This window comes from Hemibagrus wyckioides, linkage group LG06 (assembly GCF_019097595.1).
Source record: "Hemibagrus wyckioides isolate EC202008001 linkage group LG06, SWU_Hwy_1.0, whole genome shotgun sequence".
NCBI classification, from domain to species: Eukaryota; Metazoa; Chordata; class Actinopteri; order Siluriformes; family Bagridae; genus Hemibagrus; species Hemibagrus wyckioides.
Window position 1 is genome coordinate 22,948,006 of NC_080715.1, and position 11,448 is coordinate 22,959,453.

At 39.2% G+C, this 11,448-nt stretch overlaps 1 protein-coding gene across 2 annotated transcripts; it reads right to left on the reverse strand.

The window, feature by feature from the left end:
- Nucleotides 1-639: 639 nt before the first annotated feature.
- Nucleotides 640-11,313, reverse strand: wdr3 (WD repeat domain 3). 2 transcript variants are annotated; one of them, XM_058393596.1, is made up of 27 exons: nt 11,201-11,313; nt 10,605-10,798; nt 8,680-8,889; nt 8,443-8,561; nt 8,198-8,276; nt 7,909-8,004; nt 7,617-7,715; nt 7,384-7,485; nt 7,202-7,299; nt 7,004-7,105; nt 6,678-6,908; nt 6,436-6,529; nt 6,231-6,332; nt 5,687-5,772; nt 5,459-5,597; nt 5,285-5,341; nt 4,723-4,823; nt 4,329-4,440; nt 3,918-4,052; nt 3,692-3,742; nt 3,539-3,604; nt 3,361-3,453; nt 2,574-2,624; nt 2,328-2,371; nt 1,736-1,864; nt 1,005-1,098; nt 640-921 (listed from the first exon to the last, which is right to left on the reverse strand). In XM_058393596.1, exons 2-27 carry the CDS (start codon nt 10,776-10,778, stop codon nt 766-768), a joined length of 2,820 nt encoding a protein of 939 aa, XP_058249579.1. In that variant the 5' UTR covers nt 10,779-10,798; nt 11,201-11,313; the 3' UTR covers nt 640-765. The 2 variants fall into 2 exon arrangements, with proteins under 2 accessions (XP_058249579.1, XP_058249580.1); XM_058393597.1 differs by lacking the exon at nt 11,201-11,313 and adding an exon at nt 10,943-11,098.
- Between the last annotated feature and the right edge of the window lie 135 nt (nt 11,314-11,448).

An 11,448-nucleotide genomic window follows, 5' to 3' on the forward strand; every position in this document is an offset into this window, starting at 1 on the left:
AGTGCCTGTTGCTTAGTAAAGTGAACCTGTAACCTGTCTTCATCTCCAGCACTGACCTGACAGCAAACCCACAGAAACATAATCCTGCCTTGCACAAAGCATCCTGGGACAGCATAGCCTTGGTTGAATTAGCAAGACAGCTTGTCTTGAGCATATGATCTTAGCTGTAGAACACTGCTCATCTTCTGTAAGTGATATGCACATGTTAATAAAGCTCTCCTGCTCATTTCACCACAGCCCTGTACATGGAGAGTTATGAGAATAAAGCAGAATCCCCTTTTCTTCTTAACATGATGAAAAATCCCAGTGGTGGTCCTCTGCTCTGGTGACAGCTCTGACATGTTTCTCACTCCTAAACCCTCAGCCAACATCACCACTTCATTGCTGAATGCAAACCCTCCCCCCATCCCTGCCCTCTCCCCCTCCTTGCCAGTGAGCACTGATGCAGGAAAAGCAGTATAAATGAAAAAATCCTATATATCACCTGTCCAGTCTCATTGTACTCAAACAGAAATTTGTTTAGATACTAATATTGTACTCAATTCTAAAATAACATTTATTACATATAAACTTCACTGCACCTATAGGCTCCTAAAAATATTTCAACAGATTATGTAAAATAAAACGACTCAGGCAAAGGGCTTGTAACTGAAATCTTTTAGAAAAATTAGAAATGGGAACAAACAGTTACAATTCATATCCAAGCCTATAAAAAGTCTATTTTTTGACATTTTCTACATATGATGTTGTTTTCTGTGAACTGATTTATGTGATGGTCAGAATGGCCCGCTCTCTCTTTCTCCTCTTTCTCTTCTTCTCCTCAAAGCGATCTGTGGCATCAGCAAAGAACATCACGTCTTCTTTGCTCTCAATCTCCCGCTGCAGGAACTGAAGGCCTGCGCTGTTAAAGCCCAGCAAATCCTGAGGCAGAGGAGCAGAATGAGTAAAGCTAAAGTCAATCTAACAGAGACAGTTTAGCTTGGTTACCAGTGAAACATACATACCCTGATCTCCCGCACTTTGGAGATTGTGTTTGTCCTCAGCTCATCAATGACTGACAGCAGCATTTGGTTACTGGTGATCTGCCCAAAGTGGATTCTTCAACAGAATACAATCAATAAGGATTATAATAAGTTAAAAGTGCATTGGACTCTTTCTTCACTGAAATGGATTGCTGAATACAGCTGTGTACAGTTGTGTAGTGTTCAAATTGTCTCTCATTCTGATGTTGTTTAACAGTTTAATCATTCATTTATGCTATGATGAGTAAGAGCTCATGTTCCAAAAGCTGATTAGAACAAAAGCTAGCTAAGCTCTTTTTACCTCACTCTAAAGAGTTCAACAGTCTAACCGAAAAGCTTTGTTATCAGTCTATGTTTTATGTAGAGAAAACATTTATAGTAAGTCTCTTTACCTTGCTTCTTTATCAGTGAACCATGCCTCACTGGTGTGTGGAAAATTATACAGTGAATGAAACCTTCAGCCCAAAATATTTGGGTTTTAAGTTAAGACTAAAACTACTAAAACTAGTAGACTGCACAGTATTAAAAAAGAATATTATTAACAGGTAACAAATATACACATCAAATATAACAAACACAAATCAGCTGCATGAATGTGGGCCAGAAGTTCTTTCAACAAAATATTACATCTTATCATTTGTATTTCTAACATTTATATCCTTATTTCATGATGAACAATGTGACTGTATAAATAAACTGAGCTTTCTATATACCTGAGCAGGAAGAAGAGGCAGCGGCAGACCAACTCTACCTCCAGGCCCTGTTGTATGTAAGTGTTTAAGAGGAGAAGAAGATCAGGGATATATGGAAACGGCAGCACCAGTAGAGACACCTCCAACTCACTGAAAATCAGAAGATTTATTCCATCACTACTCATAAAGTAACAAGCATTCATCTTATACACTCAGCAAGATGTTAAATACACTCTTCAATATGGTTTCCACTTCTGTAGCTAAAGACCTGGAGCTTTATCCAGAAGACAGTGACTGAAGGATTCACAATTTCTTCAAAGGATTTAAATGCAAAAAAAAAAAAATCATGTGCATATGAACAAGTAGATGGACTTATATCCAGTTACTCTCTTAAATATCTCTTAATGGTGGACCACAAGCTTCACATGTTACCTGGCTTTATAGTTGGTTTTAGTTTCCATTAACATGGTTTTGGTTAACATTTATATTTTAACTTTAACTTATTCACATTCATGTAACACTTACATCAGGTAAAAGGTGAGAATACACCAGTGTAACAATATGAAACGCTTGCATGCAGCACACTGTGTCTGAATAGGAAATGTTCCCTTACCTGGACCGGACCTTCTTAATGACATCCAGAACATAGCGAGAAGGCTGTGGGGCATCAGATAAGAGTTAGTAGAGCAATAATGCATGTGTGCTGCAGTAATTACTGGACTCTTCTAATTTATCAGAGTGTAACTGGTGCTTTTAGTATACAGAGCTAGTTCTCTCTGTTGTAGAAATCCAAACAAACGTTTCTGAAACATGTACTGTATGTAGTTCAAAGACTTTAGAATGCGTTTTATTTTCTTACTGAAATACTTCCATAAGCCACAAGAATTGGGTTCATCGTTGGTGGAGGTAACTGCAAAACAAAAGTGTCTTAGTAATCGAAGGGTAATGTGCAAATCTACCAATCAAATATAGAGATAAACACTACAACATGCACAGACTAGTTTAATATTCAGAGAGGAAAGTGTATGTGAGCATGTGCACAGCTTGGGAATCGAGGTCATGTCATGTTGCACTTGGGACTGAAGTGTCATAATGCCAGACCAGGCCTCTTCTTCACATTATCTGCTCCATATTAAGACTGAATGTAAATATTCTGGATTAGCTGTGACAAATTAAACACCTAATTATACAGAAGAACTCTAAATATAAAGACCTAATACTTTACATCCAACGGTGTGTATCTGTAATTTGAGAAAATTGGTTGAAAGCTGATTGATACAAACTATTGGTTTAGGTAAAATGTCCTGCTATGGATGAAGTCTAACAAACTTGCAAAATGTAATTTATTTATTGCAAGTTACTAAAAAGGCAAGTAAACCTGATCTTTCAATGTCTGTTTCATCTCAGAGACCTCATAGATGCTACTTTTTAATCCACACAGGAGAAAAATGTAAAATTACATTTCACTTTCTATATTTTATTTTTTAACCACAATGGCCCCAAATATGAAAAGCATCTATATTTCGACTGTCAGGACCTTGCTTGAATGTCGCTTAACTTTTCTTAACCTAACAGAAAAGTAGATCTTCACAGCATGACATCACATCACATTCCCAAGCCCAGGTTGTGTGGAAGATGTTCCACACCTGCTTTCCTGCTGCCTCACAGGCAGCTTTGTGCTGCTCCAACTTCTTGCTCTCCTCTCTGTACAGCTCCAGTGCCTCCATCATGCGCTCCGCCTGGACGGATGTTTTTAGGAAATTATTCAGAACAAATGATAAAAAAAAAGTTTAATCTTTATGAACAGCCATAAGGCAAACTCACAGCTTTGACTGTCTCTATAGTCTTCTTCCCTGCAGGTTCAGCCTCGCCTTTGGCCTCACCAGGGACCTGGAACAAACAGGAAGAATTGACAGCAGTGTTACACCTGTTTATATTTCAGAAAAGCCATCTGTAAGGACCAAGACTACTACCTACCACGGGCTCATCTCCTTTGGCTAAAGATTCTTCAAATTCTGCTTCTCTTTCCTAGGAAAAGTCAGATTTTCAGAATAAGTGAAATTTTTAGGATGAGCTGTTCAGAGACATCGCACACATGCTAAAATGATTATATTAATCATTATTTTTTAAAGAGGGGTATATTGCTGTTATTAGCAAGATGATTTCGTTTACCAGGTTCCCATGATCACCATCAGACACTCACCATCTCTTTCTCCTCCTCTAGGATGATAGGCTCCCTGGTTCTCTCCCAAAGCCTGAGGGACTTATCATGAGAGGAAGAGACAACGTGGTCTCCATTGGGACTGATGGCCAGGCACCACACTTCACCATGGTGTCCCTGAGGAACAAGGCCCAGAAGTAAAATGTTAAGTCTATAATAAAGCCTCTAAACAGGTGAATTTTCTCCCGTTTTTGTATCGAGGCTGGGAAGAAAAATATTCTGCTTGCACAACACAATTAACCATTGCTGCCTATTGACTATGTTCTGTTCCTATCATACATTTAGCCCAAAGTCAATAACAGCCTGCATTTTCACTGTGAAACCCAAAGTATAATCATTTCCTTCACTCACATGCATATGGAAAATACTGTGTTTTTTTAAGAAAATAATCACCTCCAGGGTCTGGATGTGTTCAAACTTGTCAGCATCCCACTGTTTGATCTTTCTGTCCTTTCCGGCTGTGAAAAACAGATGGGTTTTGGGGACAAACTGAAGGAACATTACGCTGGAAAGAGAGAAGAAGGCAAATATTGACCATCTGGGATGACATCATCATCATTAACATCTTGGGAATTTTCACCAATACAGGAGATGAACAAACACCAGAAGAGATAACAACTAACTAAAAGCAGATTGTAGGAAGGAAATGACCACACTTATAATCTCAGTTATAATCTGACAGTAACGACTTTAAAGATGTTGTAAGCCAGGTCTTCTGGGATCAATAGCTATTCTAACAGTAAACAGAGGGACACACTATTGTCTAAGCAACAGAAACATCTAGTACCTGTCATCATGAGCAAACATCGAGCGATGGCAGTCACCAAAGTCCAAACCCCAGACCTTCACGTTTCTGTCTGCTGATCCAGTGGCTATCAGTGCACTATCCTAAAACACAATTAGAACAGGAGAGTTATCAGAATAAAAATGTTTCTCTTGGTCATTGTTGTGAGCTGTAAGAACATGCTTCTTATAGATTTTACAATATCCTAGAGCATACACTACTGCATTATTGTGGATACTTCAAAATACTGTTTATCTTTATTATGCTGAAGGGATGGGAGTTCAAGTCAAGGTTCCAACTCCTCTGATCCAAACTAAAAACTGCAGGCAGATTACATAAATCCACATAAATCCCTCTGTGAGCTGTTACTATAGAAATGGCATTAACACACATAAAACAAGTGTATTAATAAACCTGTGATTTATCTTACAGCCTCCACTATTGTCTGACCTGCCATTACTGAAAATTAGCAGTTATTAGCAGTGAAATTTAGCAATTATTATCATATAACAATGTAGATACAAGCCCCACTGACCATAAAAAAACAGTTCGATGGAAGACTTACGTGTGAAATGTCCAAACACAGCACAGGCAGTTTATGTCCATACAGAGACAGGAAAAACTAGAGAAAGCAACAGATCAGTCACTTTCAAATTTTCAGTGTTATTAACAGCATGAATAAGCATTCATTCTTTCCTGACATAGAAGCATCAACAGTGTTCAAATGACTTCTAAATACCTTTAGTGTGTCTGTGTAGAATATTTTCACAGTGCAGTCGAGGAGAGACACTGCCAACAGTCTCTGATCAGGACTAAAGCGCACACACAGCACATCCTCATCCAACTGTAGTGTGCGAGTGTGTTTCACTGTCAGTCTCCTGCAGTAATAGACACATAGCTGTCATACACAAAACATTTATTCACGATCATGTAAAAAGATATGGTTAGCAGACAAAGCCTTCCTCACTTGTTGGCTCCTGATTCTTTGTCCTTTATGAGCTCAAAATCCCAGAATTTCACCATCTTGTCTGCTCCTCCAGTTACAATTCCTCTCTGAACACACAAACACACACTTCAGCATGTTTGCAAATTGATAGACATGTTAATTAATATTTCCTCATATTGTCTGTCATTTATCGACCATTGTATGATGTACAGTATAGAAGAGGGACAAAGGAAAAACACTGGCACTGTAGGCATTTTGGCACTGTAGGTGGTCATGGCTCAGGTGCACTGTTGTCATGCTGGCACAGGTTTGGCCCCCGTGGTTCAAGGGAAATATTGTATAGTATACAAAGACATTCTAGACAATTGTGTGCTTCCAACTTTGTGGCAACAGCTTGGGGGACACAGTCAGGTGTCCACAAACATTTAGCCCTAATAGGGTACATGGTGTAAAGCTACTGCTATTGTTTACATCAAAATCCTTTCATCAATTAAAAATTCAAAACATAGCCATTAAAGGACATTTGACAGTTATAGATACATGTTAAATGTCCTCAATCTAGTACCTGATCAGGAGAGAGACAGATGGACCACAGAGCTCCCTCATGAGCTTCTGCAGTCTCCAGCAGGCTGCCAGAGGCCAAGTCAAAAATCTGAATCTTTCCACTCTGTGAATGAAAAGCAAGCAATTAAAGGCCAGGAAACGTGGGAATCGATAAACCTACTTCACTCAACTTTTCCTAATCAAATAAAACGTTTGTTGTGATATACCTTAGTTCCCACAATGATCTGTCTATCTCCAGGCACAAACAGTGAGCAGAGCGCGTACTCGCATGTCATGGTGCGGATCACCTGCAACGTAGCCCTGAGACAGAAAAGATTTCCTGTTAAACACCCAAAATACTAAAGGTAAGGTTAAAAACATGCATATCAGGATTTCCTCAGCACAATCAGGTTTATATGACGGTAAATAAAACACATTAGACTTAAGCCTTAGAAGTCCTGAGACTGACCTGTTCCAGACTTTGACAGTGTCTCCAGAAGCAGACAGGATTGCAATGTTGTCTGAGCTGAAAGACAATGTCCTGGCATCTGTGCGGTGGCCACCCAGGGTGAGTCGAGACGTCTTGGTGCCTGTAGGGGTCTTTTCTGTTGTCTTTAGACTGAAAGTCTCTATTGTGTTATTCTGCAGCAACAGAGCCACTTTCATTTCACCATTAGGAGACAGAAGGCAGTCCACCGACCTGAGATAAACAGATTACATTTATAACTCCATAAAATATGGGAATGTTAAGCAGTATAAGTCTCTCTCATGCATCTAATGTTGAAGTGCACTGACCTGATCTTAGAGGAGGCTTTTATACTGGCCAGCTTTTGGATCTCATCGGTCAGCTTGCACTCCACAACTATATCTGTTGCATCTGCACCACCATCCTGAGACCTGACCCAGAAACACCAGACATCAATAAGTTAAAGGACATCGAGTCTGATTTTTTTTTTTTTCCAGGGTTGATTCTCTAAATTCCTGGTTACATACTTGGCCTTCTTCTTGGCCTTTTTCAGCTTTCTTTCCATTTTCTTCTGAATGTCTTCCTCTGGCAGCACAGCAAAGATCTCCAAAGTGCTATCAAGGCCCTACAGATATAATTGGTTAGATGAATCCAAAACATATTGTAAAGGTTTACAAAATATTTACCTGGAAATAATAAAAATACATACATGGCATGCCAAGACTTTAGCTTTGGGATCGGCAATCAAGGACACAACCCGGTCTCTGGCTTCTCTCAGAATAGAGCCAGCTTTCGTACAGCTGAGGATTCTCTGAAGAAAGACACGAAAAAGGAAAAGTGCTGTAAAGAACACTCGATAAAAAAGCAATCCTGTAGAACAAAAATACAGCCACATGCATGGATAGAGCAATGTTTGTTATTATGTCAGTGATGAGATATTACATCTTCTGGTTCTTCATTAGGAACTTCTTCATTATCATCATCATCAGCACCAAGGAGACATTTTCCTTTCTTCTGCTGTGGCTCCCCTACTTCTTTACTCTGAAGTGTGAATAAATGAAATGAAACACATTTCTCATATTTCAGTATTAGAGTCAACTTCGAAACTCCACTCTATTTGGTGTATAAAATAAAAAACTGTATGCTGTATGTGTTGTCTTTTCCTTTAAATGGACCAACCCGAAGCATTTAAGACACACTTGTTGCCATGTAAAAATAGGACCAGAGTGCTCACCTCCTCTAGGTAATCGATGTCCCAGGCTCGGAGCTCACTGTCAGCAGATCCAGTCAGCAGCCTGGACTCCTGGTTCAACAGAACCATTCCCCACACCTGCAGAATACAGCAGTCCTTATTCACAAATGTCCTCATTCACAACTCAAAAAATACCATCCATCAAAACAGCAGCAAAACTGTAAAGTACTTTACAATAAGATACAAGTTTTATTGATCCCAAAATGACCTCAAAATAGCAGTCTGATTATGTTTAATGCTCTGACAGGTACTGTGGAGTAATTCTGCTCACCTCACTGCGGTGGCCCACCATTGTCTTAAAACAGTGCTGGGTATCCAAATCCCACCATTTTACAAAGCTGTCCTTTGAGCTGGAATAAAAGAGTGCAGTAATTTAAAATGCTTATGAAAATGCATAACACACTAATGCAAGTCTTTTTTTTTTTTTTACTTTCAAATACACTGATTAAAGTTTACTATATTGTTATATTACCTTGTAATAACATGCAATAACCCATAACCCTTGATCTGACTCACCTTGTGACAAGCAAATTTTTGTCCTTTAAGAGCAAAGCTTGTGTGATGGCGTCTTTGTGTCCTTTGAGCCTGTACAATCCACACTCGTTTATTATGTCCCACACAATCACATCTGTGTCCTACAAAAAATTAGAGAATTATTTTAGCATACCTGATTTTTTAAAAAGTTCTAGAAATGTATGATGTTAGAGTTAACAGTTTTGCTAAGAATAAATCATACAGAGTCTTTTATCTCACCTTGGATCCAGTAACAAGCCGCGCTCCCAGTGTGTCATAATGCATGACTGTGATAGCAGATTTGTGTCCGTTGAAAGAGATATTGCTTTCACCGTTTAAAAGGCTGAAGATACGCACACTGCCATCCTCATAACCCACAGCTATGTGGATACCATCAGGAGAAGGGCAGAGATATGTTACCTCATGCTTCTTCCCCTCAAGAATTAGAATCTAGAAAACAAAACATTGAAACTGGATGTGAGTGAACCAGCTGAGTGCAAACAACAACCCATCATAAAGCACTGCATATTACAGCACACGATATGCATAGTTTGGTGTTTTACCTTTAAACCTAGCAATGACCTGGTGAGTTGAATTTAGTGTGTTGGATCAGAAAGATCACCAAATTCAAGTCAAATAGTTTTTTATTGTCATTTCAACCGTATATAGCTGGTGCGGTACATAGTGAAATGAAACAACGTTCCTCCAGGAGAACAAGGAACTAGGGACTAGTACAATCACACAGTTCCACATTACTGGCACGTGTGCAAACCAGTGCAGACAGTGCGAAGACAGACAGTAAAAAAACACTAGACTACAATGCAATAGTGCACAAAGAGCAGCACTGACTAATATAGCGTTCTACAGAGTGGAAGTGAAGATGATTTGGTTGTAAAGCACAAGCACAAAATCTGGACAGAGCTGCCTTGCACCAGACAGACATAAATAAACATAACAGACCTAACTTCCAGTGAGGATTTTTTGTATCTAGGCAATGTATGGAAATGGCAGAAAACACAACAAATTCATACCTCCATGATATTTATTGAGTCTATAAATAGCTTTACAGTCTAGTTTTAGAGTGTCTAGTATTATTTGCTGATGTGTTCATAGTAGGCCTATTTTTAACTTAGATATGTATATACGTTTGCTATTTTTCTTAACCATAAGCTACAATTGTGTCATCTAAGGGTAACCAGCAAATAAACTGGCACAGGATTCAGCTAATTCAACTCAGAAGTTAAGATTAACTTTTACAAGCTCTTTTCCTGAAACAAACCCCAGGACATAAACAATATACCCCGATCAGGCATAACGTAATAAGAACTGACAGGTGAAGTGAATAAGACTGATTATCTCCTCATCATGGCACCTGTTAGTGGGTGGGATATATTAGGCAGCAAGTGAACATTTTGTCCTCAAAGTTAATGTGTTAGAAGCAGGAAAAATGGGCAAGCGTAAGGATTTGACAAATTGTGATGGCTAGACGACTGGATCAGAGCATCTCCAAAACTGCAGCTCTTGTGGGGTGTTCCCAGTGTGCTGTGGTCAGTATCTATCAAAAGTATCCTTTAAGTCCTGTAAGTCCATGGAGGTCCTACCTCGCAACTTACAGGATTTAAAGGATCTGCTGCTAACATCTTGGTGCCAGATACCACAGCACAGCTTCAGGGATCTAGTGCAGTCCATGCCTCGAAGGCAACAAACACAATATTAGGCAGGTGGTCATAATGTTATGCCTGTATGCATTAATTTAACAGTGAGGGTTTTTTCAGTGTATGAATCCCGATGTTTGTATCTCACATGCTGATTGCATATAAACACTTGTTGTATTGTAACATAACCAGATATAAAGTAATACTGGCATTATAGTAGATTTGAATCATTCTGTGACACTGTGCTCTCTTTAATCTTTTACCACCTAATGGATATCAGTAAAGACTTGATGTATATGAAAGACAGGAACTTGTTTTGTAAAGCATTCACCATACTGCAGCAGGGCAAAGAAACTATTTAGTATCTTAATACAAATGAATGAAACCATCCACTTTCTACAGCCTTCATTTCATGGTGTGTTGTGTACACGTTTAGACATGGAAAAGATACTGAGAAATGTGTGTACTGGTCAGTTTTTCCTAGACTGAGAATCTTTAAACCTTGTGTACCTTCTCAGCTTTGCGCACATCCCATATGAACACATGTTCGCAGGCTCCTACAGCCACATAGCGGCCCTGCTCTCCTCCTCTCAGCCGCACAAACACCACGTTCGCCTTCTGACCGCCGATCAGGCCGAACACTGCGCTGGGCGCGTAGCGCAGGTACTGCTTCGTCAACCCCATGACCAAGGCTTTCCCCTAACCTTTGGACAAAGGAGAAAAGTCATTACAACCCTGAAAAAGTTGCCACACTCTTAAGGCAGGCTAGTGATTTAATTAAAGGTCCACGATTTTAGCCAGACGTCTTGATAAACAGATCAAGGCATCTAACAAGTATTGGATCTTACCAGATATCTGGACGATTTTCTGAACGATATTCTGTATGCGAAAACTATTCTAATCACTTCGATAAACGTTAATTATTTCAAAACTTTCCTTAAACCCGTGTGATTATGCAGTAAAGCAGAATGTTGTGATGAGGTTCGCCGCTAAAATCCATGGCTCAATATGACCCACGTGTACCACGTGATAAAAATAAAATAACCCAGTTGCGCTATCTTCCCAAAATGCAGTATAAAACTTGACTTGATTACTAGTCCACCTACCGTTACAGCTTCCTTTTCTGTAATTTATTCAGTATTGTGTATTTTTAATGAAGGAGTCTAGGGAGAACTTCCATCATCCACACAGGGCCGACATGTGCGTTATTCCACAAAGGCTGAAGCAATCGATTAAACACATCGATTAAAATGTTTGTTAACATGTTAAAACCTATGCCATGCATAAATGTAAAGAAATCAGAATCTTACGTCAAATCACCTACCTTTATGTTGCTTATATTGTATTATAACAT

Bases quoted from the DNA above. Each gene is read 5' to 3' on its own strand.
- wdr3 (XM_058393596.1), bottom strand. From the start codon at position 10,778: ATGGGGTTGACGAAGCAGTACCTGCGCTACGCGCCCAGCGCAGTGTTC. The intron at 8,277-8,442 runs GTGAGTCAGATC...CTTTTATTCCAG, and splicing joins AAAAATTTGCTTGTCACAAG to CTCAAAGGACAGCTTTGTAA. The intron at 5,342-5,458 runs GTATTTAGAAGT...TGCTTTCTCTAG, and splicing joins TCTACACAGACACACTAAAG to TTTTTCCTGTCTCTGTATGG.